Here is an 18,367-nt window from a genome sequence, read left to right on the forward strand (position 1 = left end):
TCTTTGAATCTGCTAAGTTCCCTGGATTCTCTTTCAAAATTTTGGTTTTCCTTTTCTTAAATCTATAGCCTGCCCTAGGAATTATCCCTACAAATGAATTCTGAATGGGTTTTCTGTCATTTGTAACCAGAAGAACCCTGAGCATTAGAAGCAGATCCCCCCAACCCCAAACCCTCGGCCGCCTCTCAGTCCCCTGGATTCTCTGTGGCCTCTGGCTCCTGTTATCTGGATTTCTCTGCCTTTCTGTGCCTCAAAAGCCCTTAACATTGTCCACCCCTCTCCCATTCTTGAGGTCACTCTCTAATTCACTGTGGCAGGTACCTGATATTTAATATTTAAAGAGGTGCCGGTACATTCCAAAGATTTCCCGTTGGTGGAATTTGTCAGGAGGGAAGCCTTCTTGACCTACTCGTCCTCCAGACTCATCTGGGGAAAGGTACCCAGAAATGGAATTATTTAGCCCATCACCTGGAATCTCCTCTCCCACTCACCTCACCCCCATCTCTGCACCAGCTTCCTCAACCCATGGGACTCAGTCCGGACAAACAAGGTATTTTCTTGGAGAGCGTGAGGATTAACCCTGCAAAATTCCACAGCTGAAAAAGGTCTCTTCCATTACACTGTCCTTAAAAACTCATTGTTGAGCTCTTTTTAACTTTGACTATTATTTTGCAAAAGTGAAATGGCAAGATAATCACTTTGTTTAAGTGAGGTGACAGACGGCGTAGTTTAAAACAAAAGCATGCCACTAATTAAAAGCCAATAAACACAACGTTGATAAAATGCTATAAAACCATCCTTCTCCTGTTATAGTATAAACCATATTAATCTTGGACTTGCGGGATTGCTGAGTGGCACCTGAGTTCTAGTTAAAGGCGGGTATGGTTTACTCTCTACATAATCTGCAGCACCTAATCTGTGCCAGGCACTGAGCTAGACTCAGCGACGTCTGTCACTAGGAGAGGACCTTGTTTACGCCCCATTTGATCGATTGCCCAATAAGCTGTAACTGTCATGTTGTCAGTTTCCTAGGAAAGACCTCTCCTGAAAATGCCCACTGGCATTCACTGCCAGAGGCCAAGCGTAAACGCCACATCAAGTTATGAATTTGACATCCACCAGTGCTTGAAAAGAGACGGGGCTCGTGGCTCTCCTCTGCAACCTGAACGTCCCCCAGCAACCAGCCGAATCCCGACGGGGTCGGAGAGGCGGCTGAACCCTGCCAAACGACACTCCACTCCACTGACACAACAGCGGCCCCCTGCCATTCTTCCTCCTGACAGGTATCTATTTGGAACTCCTTCTGGAGCATGCAGCGACACTTTGCAGCCTTGATCTTCGGCTGAGTTCCTAGGGAGACCTCCTCGCGGCATGTTTTAGTCATGGTGTCTCCCAGGCTGGTTTCTTCATTGTAAACACTGGTGGGGGTGTGTGTGAGGGGGTAGGGACAGTCAGTGAACCGGAAATAAAACTGGAGTGTCATAATAAAACCATCCCTTTGTGCGTGGAAAGTCTACAACCCAGAGTCTGAGATTCTGGGGAAGCTTTGCATACGGAGGATTTTTAAGGTGAAGCGTTCACAGAGGAAGGAAAAAAACAAGTTATTCACACTGTGCTGGAGTAGTGAAGGAAGTAGGTCAGATAAACCAAAATAACCTTTTCTGTGAGACATGATAAGCTTCAGGCGTCTGAGAGAGTGGGGAAAAAGATGGTGCAACAGGTAAAAGCAGTCGACTGATAGACGTGGTGTCGACCTAACAGTGGGAGGGCTACAAAGAACAGATGGAGTAAACATCTATTCTGCCTCCTCCCAAGAAAACTCTTCTCCATCAGCTCCGTCACTGTCTTTCCTGTTGGAAATATGTATCTTTCATTTCACTCGTTAAAGTTTTTAGGAGAAAGTCTAATAATAATCTCTTCTGCCCGTCCCAAGTACCCCCAACAAAACCGATGGCCAAGTACGACACAGGACAGGGGCTGCAGTGCTCTACCACGTACAGCTGGTATGTGATGTCTGCGTACCTTGAGAATGACGGTCTTCTCGTGACGGGTGATGTTAACACTGTGAGGTTGTCCATTGGCCATGTTCCTGTGGTCAACGTCGATATTATATGGCTCCCTGGTGCCACCCAGGTTGTACCGAACCTGTAAGCTTCCTGTATAGAGAAAAGGAAAGAAACTCACTTTTCTGCCCTAGGTTTCATTTTAAAGTCTCTTTCCCCACCCCCTGAGGCTTAGGTTTCCATTAACCTCTGCTCCTTCTTTCAACATCCGCCCACACCGTCGCCATGCTGAATTCTGACTCACTGGCTTGGAGGCACACTCACCCGTAGGGTAACAGCACCAGGCACACATGTGCTTACATGCTAACAACCATGAGCCATCAGTGACCACCATCCGACGGTCAAGCTGAAGCAGCAAGTGCTATAAATGATTCAAGCTGGGATTGTGCCTGGGAAGGCAGAATGGGACGTATACAATATAGGACTGTGGCAACGCCTACAGGCCCCGCCGAACACCATGTGAAATAAAAAATAAACGCTATTGTCTCATGTCATCAGCAGGGACGTGAGGATGCAGGGATGGTCTCATGTCATCAGCAAAGTGTGACATTCGGCATATAAAAGAATCATGAGCATATAGTATTCAAAATAAACATCATTTATAAAAGATAAATACATGAGATTTGGGGTGGCTTCACTGAGACCAAGAAAACAAAGCAACGGATTTTATTCTAGGTTAGACTTCATCAATTCCAATGCAAATCAAAGGAGAAGACAGGCTTCTAAGGTCCCCAAGACCCCACTGCCTCTCAGAGTTCATTTTGCCTCAACAAATTATTCTTTTTTCTTTCTTGTTTCTTCCCCATAATGATAAATAATATTCAAAAAGACTAATATAATAGTCTAGATCCTGCTTTTAGTTAATCTGCACAGCAAACATAGCTTTCATTTCTTATTTATGGTTTTTAAAAATGTCTATTTTTAAACCTCAGTTTTTACTCAAATTGAAATCTTTGTGTTAGTAGCTTTCGACATATCAGAGCTGAAAAAAATGGAGCCAGTAAGCTAGCAAGAGTTTGACCAACTGTCAATCACCTCATAGATTCTTTTTGTTTTGTTTTGTTTTAAATTTATTTATTTATTTTGCAGAGGGGAGAGGTAGGTAGGTTTTTATTTATTTACTTTATTTTTAGAGGAAGTACTGGGGACTGAACCCAGGACCTCATGCACGCTAAGCGTGCGCTCTGCCACTTGAGCTGTACCCTCCCCCCACCTCATAGATTCTTTGTTGCCTCCTTTTCTGATATTCCTTCCAAACAAAACTGACATTCTGATTTTAAGTTGTGAAATAAAACATGAGAATTAAAACTTAACAAGTAAACAGGAAAAAAAAAAGAGCCAGTCACTGGAAATCCCATTGTCCAAAGATAACTACTCTAAATGTATGACAGTATCTCCTTCCAGGGAATTCTCATGCCCTTATATATATAGTAACAAATGCAGTAGTTTCTGAACATTGCCCTTCCTTATTTCGCACTCCACCTGCCATTTAAAATATTGAACCATGTTCTTGAAATTGAAAGAAACAGTCATTAGAATTTTCAAGAGGTACTTACATTGCCTATTTTGCTTCCTGAATGAATGAGACAAGCCATCACTATTTCTGAATTTTGCTTGAGCACTTGACCCTAGATTTCTTTGCTTTGTAGCATTTCAACCAAGCACTGCTGACTTTCGTCTCCTAAATGTGTCTACGTTCACCCACTCTTTCCCATTTCCGTGGCCCCAGGGCCTCTACCGGCACCTAGGGTGCCTTTGTGCGGTTTCCCCAGGAGCCCGCCCTCCACGCAGAGCTCCTGCGCTGTCTCGGGGCCTTTGTGCTGGTCACTCCATATCAGTGACCTGACGGCCACCACCAGAGCTGCACCCACGGCATCCGCTGCCTGGACCATGTGACCCTAATCAGTCTCCTTTCAGTGACCACTCTTGACCCCAGTTCACCTTCAGGCAAGTCCCCTCTTTCTCCCTCTTACAATTAATTCCATCAAAGGAGACGCTCCACGGGCACCTCAAACACAACATACACAAAACCAAACTCTTGAGCTTCCCCTCCAAAAAGTATTCCATCACCATCTTTCACGTTTCAGTTACCGGCCACTTTATCCTTCCAGTCACTCCTGCCAAAATCACAGATTCTCCTTCTCCAATAGTACACACATGATCTGTCAGCAAAGCTTCTTGGCTCTACCTTCAAAATACGCTCTAAACCTTACTGCTTTCATCACCTCCACTTCTACCCCTGGACCAAGCCATCATCGTCTTTTGCCTGGATTATCGTACTGACTTCCAAACTAACCACTGTCTCTCCCCTACATTCCCCCAGCCCAACCTGCCTCTGCCCCCAACATGCCCAGTCTCCCCTCGCCATGGCAATCCCTCCGGTGGCTTCCTATCTCACTCAGAGTAAAAAATCAACATCTCCATAATGGTTCACCAGGCCCAAATTATCTTCCCCATCATCTCCGAGATAACCTCTCAGTGTTCTCCTCCTCGCTCATGCCTCACCTGACCACACTGGCTGGCCTCCTTGCTGTTTCCCCAGATGCCAGCATGTTCCTGCCTCAGGGCCTTTGCACTTGCTGCTGCTTCTCTCTAGCATGCTCATTCCCCAGCTATCTGCATGGCTGACACCTCACTCCCTTAGGTCTTGTTCCAGTATTGTCTTCTTAGTAATTATCTTTGTAACTTCCTTATTAAAAGCAGAATTTACCCACTTCTTTCTCTTGGCCAGGCCCTCCCTTTTCTGTCTTATGTTTTCCCCATCATACTTCTTGCTACACAACATACCACATACTGTACTTAACTTGTTTATGGTCTTTTTTCTTTTGCTCAAATGTAAGCTTCACGGGAGTAAGAATTTTTGTTTATATTCTTTGTGACTTAATTCCCAATGTCTAGGGTAATACCTGATACCTAGTGGGTGCTGAATAAATACTTGTTGAATGAATGAATGATGGTCTCCCTGCTTCTGAGCTTTCTTCCTTCCCATGTTTTCTCTGCAGAGAAATCTTTTCAAAATACATAATTAACGAATCCACTGGTTTCACTTAAAACTCTCCAAACTTTCCAGCTGCTTACAGGATAGAGACATACATTCTTAAAATAGCTTATAATGCCCTGTCATAAATCCAATTTGCCTGTTACTTTATTTTTAAGCCGTTTACCCCCTCACTTTTTACATTCCAGCTACCCTGGACTTCTCTTATTCCCTGGAAAATTCTTCCTGCCTCAGGACCTTTGAATATGCTGTTCCCATTTCCTGAGCTGCTTCTCTCTTCACCCCTCAGTGTTTTATCCTATGTTTTTCCCTACCCTAATAGTATTAACAATAATCTACTGTTTGGGAGTGAAGGAGATGACTGGGCAGCTGTTTGGCTACAGGCAGAAAAAAAACAAGTTGATTGTCTTGAGTTTTTATTCTCCACTTTGCTTCTGGAGCTCTGACCTTGTACTATCACAGCCAGTTTTCTTAAATATACAGCTGTAGTCACTCATTATTTTAAAATTCATTTCTTTAGAACATATTTATTTAGTGCTCATGCAAAGCAGTGTTGAAGCCATTTTTTCAAGTCCTAGAAGTGGACTGGCTGGCTGGCTCTAAGTGCAGAGCCCACTTTTAATACAGACATCCATCCCCAGACCCCTGGTACAAGCCAGGCTGTGTCTGGATCTGGGGATACAGAGAAGTTAGAGAGGGTTCTGCCTTTGAGGGCTAGAAGTCAGAGGAACTGGTAATTATGCAAAAACCCTGGACATTTCCCTCCCTCCTGTCTCTTTGTCATCGGTCCCTTTATATCTTCCAGCTCATTAAAATCAGTATTAAGTTGTCCTCATTACTTTCTCTCTTTTCTGGCTTCCTTGGACTTTGTAAATATGATTTAAAATTTCTGTAACTGCTGCACTTAATGGCAACAGAAATGATTTGCTTTGAGGAAAAAGATGAGTGGGAACTTAAAATTTATATATAGTGAACATCTATAAACAGTAATAGCAATATTCTTGAATAATAAAATTTAAATGATATATTTATGCCTTTCAAATAATAGCACAAGAGAGCCACTAAAGAATGGTAAGGAGAATATTAATATTTGTTCATTAACATAAAATATTATTGAGATGGAGAGATACTTCACTCCTTGCATCTCATGTTCATCTCCCGAGTGAATTAAAGCAGTTATAAGGGACTGCTTTTTTACTGGCTGCAGCAAATAATGTGCTTAACAGATTCATTCTCTCCTGGTCATCATCATTACCATCAGCAAACACTTGCAGAGCGCCTACTGGAGGCGGGAGATGGAGTGCGGCGGGGGGGGGGCATTCATCTCGCTGGGAAGACAGGATGTATTTATAACAAAGACGGATAACAATACGGTGCATGGAGAGCCCAACAAATGACATTGAAAATAAGTGTAATAGGACTTTAAAGGAAAGAGAAGTCATTGAAAGGAGGCGAGACTTGATCTGGGTCTAGAATGAAAGGCAAGTATTAAGCTACAGAGGAAAACGGAGCTTTTCTGGATAAGGGGACAGAGTGGGCACAAGGGCAAATGTTCCTGGAGGGTCTGGGGGGTGATGAGTTCCCAGAAAAGGAAGAGTAGGGACGTGTGGGCTTGATGTGCGACAAAATGCAGACGGTATCAGCGGACTCTGGATACTGACTGCTAACACACACACATATTATCCTGTGTGTGTGTAGTGCCTCACACTGACTAAGTCACTTGATTTTCACAGCACTCCTATGAGAGAGACACCATGTCACAGATGAGGAAACTGAGGCACGGAATGGCTCGTGATGGCCCAAGATCACAGCATCCGCAAATGCAGAAGCTGAAACAAACCCAGACCTTCTGGTTCTACACTCTGAGCTCTTCTCCACGAGGCTGGTGGGTCTCCAGCAGAAGGTAGTGGGATTTGGGACCTCTTTCCCTGTCCCTGGGGGAGGAGGCACTGCTAAGGGTGTGATGAGAGAGACAGTGTATGAAGGAAGACCTCCTCTGGCCTGTGGGTAAGATTAGGGCCGGGCGACAGGGAGCAGAGACACAGGGCGGGACACAGCTTCCTCGTGGACAAGCTGAGGTGCATGGTGACCCCAGGAAGGGGTCATTGGATGCTGGGAGCCCAGCTCCCCCCAGACCTCGGCAGACCTGCGGGAGGTGTACAGTAGTGAATATATTTATTTGGAAGGAAAAAAATGTCCTCATTATACACATGAAGCCAGCTCATATTCACGTAATACGGTTCTTGTAAAGGGCTCGACGAGCCTTAGCAACGGAACTGCTCTAACACGATGCCAAAGCCCCTAGCAGGCAGGTCGTGTTAGATGACTTGCTCAGCATCCTGTCAGGAATAAAGGACAAGCCCAGACTGCCCAGACCCACTGGGATATCCCGTCCTCCCACACTAAACGGCAGCAGGACCCTCGCCCTTACCGGTGGGTTTGACGAGCACCGCCAGGAAGTCAGGGGTGAGGGAGCTGACGTAGAGGAGGATGCAGGGCGCCTTGGTGGTGCTGAAGCTGAGGTGGATCTCCTCGCGGGCCAGGTCCGGGGCCGCGGGGTCCGGTGAGCTCTCCGACCTGCCACCCGATTCCCTGGCACCGAGCCCGGACGCCTGGAAGTTATACCGGAGCCACATCCCCTCTTCAAAAAATGCACCCACATCTGTTGAAAATGAAAGAGAAAATGGAGAGATGAGAAGACTGATGCTAATTCTGCCAACGACTGAAGCCTGGGGGGACGTGAGCTTTGCCGTAGCTGCTCAGGCAGCTGACGGAGGGCAGGCCGACCCAGGAAGGGGACCCGACTGGGTGCACTTCTCTACGCAGATGGATGTTACTCCATCAACACAAACACGCAAACAACCAACCAAAACCCCAAAACAGAGTACAGCGATCTGTAAACGTAAAATGTAATAGTAAAATTAAGAAACGCATATCACGCCAGAAAAACATGTCATGTTTGGCACTTAGACCAAATAACCAATTTAGGCTGAAGAGAGATGCTGAGCACAGAGCAGTGGTATCCCAGAGCCACTAGCCCAAGAAGCCCACGGGCCCCTCTGCTTAGAGACTGGAGTCGCTCTGGTGGTTCACACAGGAGCGCCAAAATCCCGGGCAGCTCTGGGGAGAGCGTTCAAAACCACAGGACGTGAAGTCAGAGGGAACTGGGCTCAGATCTGGCACTGCGCCCAAGGGTTAGGAGAAGTCACTCAACCGCTTCTCCAGGCCTCAGTATTTAGCATGTGAAAGGGAAACAGTGATGCAATTACAAAAGATAATTTGAGTACTTAGCACATAATACATAGTACCTATTATTATCATTATTAAGAAATTAGAAGAAAGGTCACTCATTCTTCCTTAGTGTTTTCCCTGAGGCCTCATCAGCGCTAATGGGTCTTTAATCATTTCCCGGCAGGCAAGCTCCTGCTGTTGGTTTCCTTATTGTTTGCTCCCCAGTGTTCTAAAGTCACCTCCTGCCTCCCTGCGAAAGGCCGAGGCAGGCTCTCAGGATTTGCTCAGCCCTCGTAGTTTCATTGCCCTGTGCACGTGCTCTTCGGAAAGCACTTCTCAAACTTAACTTTGCTGGTGGAACCCATTATTCTCATAAGACTTGACGTCCCACTAAACTAACGCCACGCAGAATGTGTTCTGTGATGGAAACGTGAGCTGTCTTGATTGTGGTGCTGGTTTCATGGGTGTCTGCATCTATCAAAATTCATCAAATGGTACATCTGAAGTATGTGAAGTTCACTGTACAGGAGTCATACCACACTACAGGTGTTAAAAAAAAAGTGTGTTTTGTGAAACACTGCTTTACATGATAATTCATAGAGAGGAGCAAATTTAAAAGGCTTCTCTCTGGGAATTCTGAAGTTTGTTCTTGTGAAGGAGACTCAGCGCTAAGAGTGTCAGCCCAGCGTGGTGATCGTGGGTCTGGAGTTGGAACCTGTGGGTGACTCTCAGCCTGGCCACTAACCAGCCCAGTTAAACTTGGTCAGTGGCTTGAAACTCTCAAGCCTCAGTTTCCTTCTCTGAAAAGTGGGGCCCCTGTTGGGAGAATTAATCCACGGATGACACTTAGCCTCGTGCCTGGAAGACAGGATAGGCATCCAGTAAAGGTTAAACACTTATGACAAAGACAGGCTGCCACTTTCCACTGAGGGCCACGGGTGCCACCCCGACCCCCTCACCACCGCACACGGGCAGAGCGCCGCCCGGCACTGCTGCCCCGGCGGCGTCCCACCGCGCTGTGGTGAAGAGCTCGGTTAAACACAAGCAGCTGCGGGCAGGACTGTCTTCCTCCTGGACCTGTCACTCGAGGGCTTTTGCAAGCACGCGTGCGCGCGTGTGTGTGTACAGAGGGTACTATTGGCATTTGGTGGGCAGGGTGAAGCCTACTGAGAGTCTTGTGACATGAAGGACTGTCTTATTCAATTAAGAATCATCTCGCTCAAAATGCCAAGTGTCTTCATTGGGAAACGCAGGATTAAACACCTGCTCCACACCAGTCACCACATGACTCACTGGAATGTGAAGACGCATCAGGTGCATCAGGCCCCTGAAGAGCTTCCTGTCCAGCGGCGGGTGTGGGAGGAGACACCATGCTTTGAACAGAGCGTGGTGAGTGTTATGGTGGCTTATCTGGCAGACCATGTGAGAAGAACCCCGCTCGCTGCCTGGAGGACCCTGGCTTTCCCACAATTCCAGCAGACGCCTCTTGAGTCCCAGCCACACGCCAGGCACTACGCAGCGGGCTTGCAGTCCTCATTCTCACGGAGCTCTGCTCTCGGGGAGAACTGAGACTAGCAGACGTCGTCACAGGCAGTATGCCATGCACAGGGTCAGGTTTATACGGGGTCGGGGGGCACGTGGAACACCAGGGGTACAGCCCTGTCTCCCAGGCCCCAGGAGGACTTCCCGAGTGAGATGACATTGAAGTCGGGTTCCAAAGAGCCAGAGGCGGTCGCTGTGTAAAGCTGGACAGGAAGGAGGGCTGCTTTCCAGCTGAGGGCACAGCCTAGAAAGCCCCTGAGGCCAGAGAGTCTGCGACCTGGGCACCGTGCACCCAAGTGAAATTCACACGCTCTTTGTGACAATACCCATGTTCACACGAGACTCATTAGGCTCCCACTACCTTCCAGGCTGGGAGTTGGGGAAGCGGTGAAGGAGACAGAGATGAGCCCTACTCTCAGTAGTTCAGAGCCCAGTGGGGCAGATGGACATTTTCTGAACGGGCTGAGGGGACAGCGTCTAGCAGATGGTGGGGTGCAGAGTATCTGGGGAGAGCAGGCAGGCAGGCTGCCTGGAGCCAGCGCACCAAGGGGTTCACTTTGCCAGCACAGAGAATCCAGCAGGGGATACAGGGGTCAGCATCTGAGAACAGGTTTGGGCCATGCAGGAGGGAAGAGGCAGACCTGGGGCCTGGAGAGAGGGATAGAGGGAGGCTAGAGTTCAAGGGCAGAGGGTTCCAACAAGCCAGAGGCAGGCAGACGGGGTTGATGAACAGGAAGAGATAAATGTATCAGGCACTTGAAACTCACGATTGAGGAGCAAAGCACCTGGGCCACGAGTAGAGGCTGAGAAAGCAGGTAAAGCCACTGAGACCTCAGGCGCTTGAGTCACAGACGCAGTGCATCGCCAGGGAGAACTCAGGCTCCCCGGCACCAGGCTTTCCCAGTTATTCTGCTCCCAGAGAGTGGGCAGAACTGAGTCTCTGACAGCATTTCTCAACAGGTCTGGGAGCCTGTTAAAACGCTGATGCTCAGGTCCAGCCCCAGAACTTAGCTCAGAGCATCCTGAGAACCAGCAGGTAGAAGAAGTGATGCTTAGGGACACAAGAGTCTGAGATCCTGGGGGCCGAAGCGGAGGCAGGCTCCTGTACCTGGTGGAGTCACGGGGCGGTCCTGTCCAGGTGAGACATTTTGCTTTTCTCAGCTAGACTGGTGACCATCATTCCAAAGTGGATCATGAAGGGAAATTTGGAAAACTAAGGATTTTAGATAAACAAGTCAAAAATACACCACAGACATGTATCAGGAGGGAACTCTAATTAGAAAAAAATACATGCACCCCAGTGTTCACAGCAGCACTATTTACAATAGCCAGACATGCAAACAACCAAAATGTCCATTGACAGATGACTGGATAGAAAGCTGTGGCATATTTATACAAAGGAATACTACTCAGCCATAAAAAAGAATAAAATAATGCCATTTGCAGCAACATGGATAGACCTGGAGAATGTCATTCTAAGTGAAGCCAGAAAGAGAAAGAAAAATGCCGTATGATATCACTCATATGTAGAATCTAAAAAGAGAAAAAGACACTAATGAACTTATCTATGAAACAGAAACAGACTCTCAGACTTAGTAAACAATCTTACGGTTATGGGAGGAAAGGGGGTGGGAAGGGATAAATTTGGGAATTTGAGATTTGCATAGGTTAACTACTATATATAAAAACAGATAAAACCCAAATTTTTTCTGTATAGCACAGGAAACTATATTCATTATCTTATAATTACCTTTAATGAAAAAGAATATTAAAAAAATGTATATATGCATTGGCTGGAACATTATGCTGTACACCAGAAATTGGCACATTGTAACTGACTGTACTTCAATAAAAGAAAAATATTCCTCAGAGTATATACTTTTGGTGTATTTTAGAGTCATCGTTAAGAAGCTTTCTGGGTTTATGTCAGTTTTGGAGGAAGGGATGTACCATGCTTAAATGTTTGTTCTGAAACCACATCATAACCCAGCTGACAAAGCAGGGCCTGGGAGTGCTGTGACCCATCTAAGGTTCCAAGTGGCAGATTTACAGCTGTCATTTAATTGTTTCAAATCATTTTAAGGAAATGCCAAATCAGGGCACTGTGACTTCCTTTAAGAAAGTACTCCCATCATTTCTGAACAACTAAAATAATACTCACTTAACAAGCTCCAAATAACATCTTTTCCCTCATGAAATGATAAAAAATTATTGATTTAAAAATTTTTAATATATATTTTTATTGAAGTATAGTCAGTTTACAATATTGTATCAATTTATGGTGTACAGCATAATGCTTCAGTCATACATGAACATACATTTATTTGTTTTCATATTCTTTTTCACAAGTTACTATAAGATACTGAATATAGTTCCCTGTGCCATACAGTATGAACTTGTTGTTTATCTATTTTATATATACTTGTTAGTATCTGCAAATTTCAAACTCCCCGTTTATCCCATCCTAGTCCCTTCCCCTCTGGTAACCATAAGTTTGTTTTCTATGGCTGTGAGTCTGTGAGTCCGTTTCTGTTTTGTAAATGAGTTCACTTGTCTTTTTTTTTTTTTTTTTTTTTTTTTAGATTCCACATATAAGTGATATCATATGGTATTTTTCATTCTTTCTGGCTTACTTCACTTAGAATGACGATCTTCAGGTCCATCCATGTTGCTGCAGATGGCATTGTTTTATTCTTTTTTATGACTAAGTAGTATTCCATTGTATAAATATATCACAACTTCTTTATCCAGTCATCTGTTAATGGACATTTACATTGTTTCTATGTCTTGGCTATTGTAAATAGTGCTGCTATGAACACTGGGGTGCATGTATCTTTTTGAATTAAGGTTCCTTCTGAATATGCCCAGGAGTGGGATTGCTGAATCATATGGTACTAAAGCCAGACAAAGACACTACCAAAAAAGAAAACTACAGGCCAATATTGTTGATGAACACAGATGAAAAAATCCTCAACAAAATGTTAGCAAACAGAACCCAACAACACATAAAAAAGATTATACAACCTGATCCAGTTGGGCCATCAGGGACACAAGGATGGTTCAGAATACACAAATCAACAACGTGATACACCAACATCAACAAGAGAAAGGACGAAAATCACACGATCATCTCAACAGATGCAGAAATAGCATTTGATAAAATTCAACACCCATTTATGATAAAAACTCTCACCAAAGTGGGTATAGAGGGAATATATCTCAACATAACAAAAGCTATTTATGAAAAACCCACAGCCAGCATAATACTCAACGGTGAAAAGTTGAAAGCCTTCCCACTAAAACTTGGAACACAAAGTATTGATTGTGGATGCTTGATTTAAGGTTTTATACTGGATCATAAAGGTTAGAGGAACCTTGAAGTAGACAAATAATCTTGTCCTAACCATTTCTCAGTCCTCAAAACAGATTATATGTAAATTACCTCTAACTGTGGAAAGCAAGTTTGGAAACGTTTGAAATAAAATCCACAAACCACGCATTCCAGAAAAATACCATAAAGCTATTTTTCCCCCTGTCTAACCAAATCCCTGATGGTCACAGAGGAAAAATGAACAGCTGCCCCCTCACCGCTGTTGAATTGCTCCTCGTCTGCTTCTCCTCCAAGTTCGGTTCTATTCAAATTCTATTCCTTTTGCCTTTTCACTTAAGATACATTTTGCAACTTCTATTTTGTTTTAAATAGACATGATTCTTTTTGTTCCCTAACTTCCCCATGAGGACCCAGAATTGAAAATCCCCAACTCACAGATGGGCTCTTTTCCAAAAGTTTATTTTAAAGTCAGTAACTTGCAACTTGGAAATACTTCCCCACAGAAACAATGCTTTAAATGATGGTTCGTTTGCCAGGAGAGTTGACAAATGTGAATCACTCTGGATGGGTAATAAATGATAATTGAAGAGTGCCACTCTGAATTAGTAATTAAAACAGAAAGCACAACAAACGTTAAGTTGTATTGTGAAGGTGAGAACTCCAGGAAACCGTGTTCCCACAAGGTGAAACCTAACTTATCCAGTGGTCCTGGCAAATGTGAAACAGCTGGCTCTCCTGGGGAGGGGAAGCCCTGAAGTGCAGTGTTGACTATTCCCATGGTGCAAACACTCCCACCCTGGCCAATTTCAAGCTGCCAATGTGACATCACCAATGATGGAGTTGAGAAGAGATGTTCACAGCCTGTGTGAACTGCCTCCAGAACGTGGTCTTTCTCCACCCCGACCTCCACTGTCACTGACCCAGTCATTCAGGCAAACCACATTTACTGGGCCCCCATCACGGCAGGCGTCTTAGTCAGCTCAGGCTGCTATAACAGATGACCGTAACCGTGTGGAAGACCGTGTTGTGTCTTCCACAACAGAAAGCTGTCCTCATGCTGCTGGAGGCTGTACACCCAGGGTCAAGGTGCTGGCTGATTTGCTTCCTGGTGAGAGCTCTCTTCCTGGCGTGCAGACACATGTCTGCTTGCTGTGTGTGTACATGGTGGAGAGAGGGAGCTAGTGTCTTGGGTCTCTTTTTATAAAGGCACTAATCCCATTATAAGGGCCCCACACTCATAACCTAATCTCAGCCTAATTATAGTCATCCCTTGGTATCCATGGGGGATTGGTTCCAGGACCCCCTTCCCCCTCAGATACCAAAATCCTTGGATGTTCAAGTTCTCTATATAAAATGGCATTGTATTTGCATAAAACCTACACGCATATTCCTGAATAGTTTAAATCATCTCTGGATTACCTATAATACCTAATACAATATAAATGCTATGTAAATAGTTGCTGGTGCGAGATAAATTCAAGTTTTGATTTTTGGAACTTTCTGGAGTTCTTTTTTCCCCTAATATTTTTGATCCACATTGGGTTGAATCCACTACTGTGGAAGCTGTGGATGTGGAGGGCTGACTGCACCCCCAAAGGCTCCACCTCCAAAACCACGGCCCCTGGGCTCAGGTCTTCAACGTGTGAAGCTGGGCGGGGGACCAAACATTAAGGCCATAACAGCAGGCTTCCTTCTTTTACTGTAAACACGCACTTCAATATTTGCTTCCTCCTTCCTGCCTTCCAAAGCTCTCTTCTACCTTGTCCCAGCTACCCTGGATCCTGAAAGCTCTATATAGCTTCTGTAAAATTTAGAAGAAATTTAGTCTCAGCCTCAGGGTCATTAACCTTTTTCATGGCTGAATTCCACTGCTCAGAATGATCATTCTCATTAACTGCTTTTAATTAATCATCTAGTAAAAAAGTTAAGTGAACTTCATGGAGCTCAGCTCCTGGAGGCCTTGTACTTGACCCCTCTGCACATCTCTCGATTCTGCATTCGGTCTGGCTCCTTCCAGGGCAATCTACAAGGTTCAGCTCTGTTTAAACTTATTTCCCATTCTTCTCCCAAGGCCCTGCTATCCTGAAATACAACCAGTTTCTCTCCTGGCTTTGTAATGGCAAAATCTGCTTTTTCTCCCCAAGTGTACCTCTCTGAATTTCCCTCCTGAATTTTTATTCTGTTTATTTGATGTTTTCTTCAATTTGCTATAATCATTTTGGACTAACGACATTGGACCCAGATGGGTTAATGTTCATTTCTACTTATTCTGTCTCCCAGGTGAATAAGGAGCTATTATAACCACTTTCCCAGCATTCTTGTTAGAGGTCAGGTCAGTTTCAGGTCAGTTTCCACATAATAAGGTTCAAGTGTCTGAATCTACACAAAAGAGAAAATCTCTTAAAGTTAGCCTGAATGGCATGTGCTACCCGTGAGACACAGGTGTAGTTTATTGCTGTAAACACATCAATAAGCAATATGGTCTGTGAGTTGACCATGTAGGAGCCGGGGGCTTTCTCACTTGGAGTTTAAGAGCCAACAGCACTGAACAACTTCACTGAAGTCTTAAACAGGAAGATAGCCTGCATCCAGCATTTCCAGGGTCACGCTCCCGACACTGTGTTAATAAGCATTACTGGCAAATACAGCAGTTAACAGGTCAGAAGGCTTTAGGGAGAGAAACGGAGATGAGGAGGCCACGGCAGCAACCTTCAGTTGCGACATATAAGGGATTAACATGGTGCAAGCAGAAGGCAGGTATCAAAAGGTGTGGGTTTTAGTCCTGGTGTTGCCACGAAGTAGCTGTCTGACCCTGGTCAGGCAAGTCATTTAATTGCTGTGGACTTTAAATCATTCCCATCTTAAAAACTGAACTTATATCTTCCTCTGGCTAATACCCAGTCTTTTTCAAATCTTTCAAATATTTATTAAGTGTCTTCTTGAAGCCATGAAGCTATTAGAGATTTAACAAGGAGTAAATGATACTTAAGTTGATCACTGACGGAGAATGAGATTTAATTGGGATGGGGGGGGTAGGGTGAGCATTCTAGGAAGAAAAAAGAGCATGTGCAAAGGCCCTGAGGGAGGAGTGACTATTGAGAGCCAATGCAAACAAAGCCAAGATAGCAAAAATTCAGGGACGATTGGCAGGAAGAGGCTAGGGAGAAAGGGACTGGCATGTTGAGGATTTCTGCATAGAAAGTAATGGGCAGCCCTGAAGTGTTTTAAGAAGAGGTGAAATAATCTGATTTGCAGTTTTAAAAGATCATTCTGGCTGAGAAGTCTGGAGAGAGAGGAGACGGTGCCATTCTAAACTTAAATTTCATTCCTTTTCTTACAATTTGGGATATTATTTGGAGGGGGAGTTCACTAGATACATTTCAGAGAATCTGTGACTCTTCTGAAATTTCAGGCAAAAGTAAGTAAGTGTGTAGGCATTTTTCTGGGAAGAGGGTTAATGGTTTTAATCAAATTTCATGACTCCACCCCCCAAATTTAAGAAAAAATAATAAAAAATTAATTCACCTAATAATCACTAAAAAATGACACATTGAGATGCTCGGTGTTAGACTGACTCCCCAGAATGGTCCTTCTGACCCTCACCATGTGGACCTGCTCCTTCCTGCCAGGGTCTCCCTGCCAGGGCTCTGCTTGTGGTCTCACCTGACTGGGTTACTGGCTTGTGGCACCTGCACTTCCTTCTCGTCCCGTCCATTCTATTCCTTGGTCAGCGTTTCAGGCAGCATAAGCGCCAGCCCCGTCCCCACGAGCCACGTGCAGAGTAAAGCGCGCCTCGAAAAGCCCTCATGGCTTTGTTCTAACTTCAGCCCAACGAGTGTCACCTTCTTTGCCTTGAATTGGTCAACATTTCCTGGAATCATACTCCATTTTGGGCCCAGGCCAAGAGCAAACTTTTCCCCGAAGGACTCACAGTTGGTCGGGAGCCAGAGTAAACACATATACTGGGATAGAGTGTGCGATCTGGACCAACAGTGAGCAGGAAGAGAGCTCTCTGCGGCGGGGTGGGGGGAGGTCTGGATTATTCACCAGGAATGTGACTGAGGTGGGTACCGACAAACGAAGACGGATGTGAGATGCACAAGGCGGCAAGAGTGCCCCCGGCGCGGGGACAGCGTGAGCAGAGCCCGGGGGACAGAACAGCCTGGGGTTCAGGAACGCAGGGCAGAACTTCTCAGCCTCACTGTGCTTTAGAAAAATATGTCTGAGGCAAACTCTCAGAAGGGGTGATTTAATTGGTCTGAGGAAAGGCCTGGCTATGGGCATACTGCAGCATCTCCCCGGATGAGTTCAGTGGAATCCACTGAGCCAGCCCTCACCCGAGAGTCCTGCCGCTCTAGGCAGTTGGATTGAGTTTGATATTAAGCGTGGGTGGGGACAGGTGGCAGGGGGTGCTGGTAGGAAAGAGGCAGGTGGGACCTGTGAAGGGCTTTGGATCACTTGTTTTTATAATTTCACAATATACTGTGAACTAATTTTGAATTTACAGACAAGCTGCAAGATGAGTACGAAGAACTTCCATAGCCTACGTTCCAGACTCGCTAACCTGTAACATTTCACCCCCTTTCTGTGCGATGAACACACACATACACATAATTGTACACACACACACACACACACACACACACACAAATTCCTGAAACATATGAGAGCAAGCTGAAGTCAAGAAACCAACATTAACACAATATTGTTCAATTATGGTCCCATTTCTGGAAAAATGTACATGCAGACCCAAATATTTATATACACAATTTTTGGAAAACCATCTCGAGGCTTTGTACATACGTAGGCAGGTGTATATATTTCCATGTAGAAAGATTTTTGCAAATAAGCAGGCAGCACAGGGGGCCCATCTCACCTCTTTCATCCCGGGAAGGAAGGGGAGTGGACGGCAGGCACAGGGAGGCCCGAGGAAGGTGGGAGCCGAATGCCTTAGCTAAGCATCTGATCCTCACAAGAGTGTGAGCTTTTTAGGGTAAGAACTTTGCTTTGTTAACCTCAGCCAGCCCCTGGCCCCCAGCAGATATGCAATACATATTTTTTGAATTGAACTGAACTGAATTTGAATTTTTTAATAGCCGCAGTATATTCTTTAACTGGTTGGTCCACACTGACCTTCCTTGGCTGACATTTTTCCATTTCAGTCCCTTTGTAAAGTGGGCTTCTGGAGAGAAATGCTATTCC

General features: G+C 45.2%; 1 protein-coding gene across 1 annotated transcript in view; it reads right to left on the bottom strand.

The window, feature by feature from the left end:
* CNTNAP2 (contactin associated protein 2) overlaps window positions 1–18,367 on the bottom strand; it is a 1,833,533-nt gene that overhangs the window by 147,946 nt on the left and 1,667,220 nt on the right. The window contains exons 19-20 of the mRNA XM_074366860.1: window positions 7,493–7,723; window positions 2,023–2,156 (exon numbers count right to left, since the gene is read on the bottom strand). Of these exons, the coding sequence (XP_074222961.1) occupies window positions 2,023–2,156; window positions 7,493–7,723 (365 nt within the window). The remainder of the gene's footprint in view (window positions 1–2,022; window positions 2,157–7,492; window positions 7,724–18,367) is intronic.

The sequence above is a fragment of the Camelus bactrianus genome, chromosome 7 (genome assembly GCF_048773025.1).
Source record: "Camelus bactrianus isolate YW-2024 breed Bactrian camel chromosome 7, ASM4877302v1, whole genome shotgun sequence".
NCBI lineage: Eukaryota > Metazoa > Chordata > Mammalia > Artiodactyla > Camelidae > Camelus > Camelus bactrianus.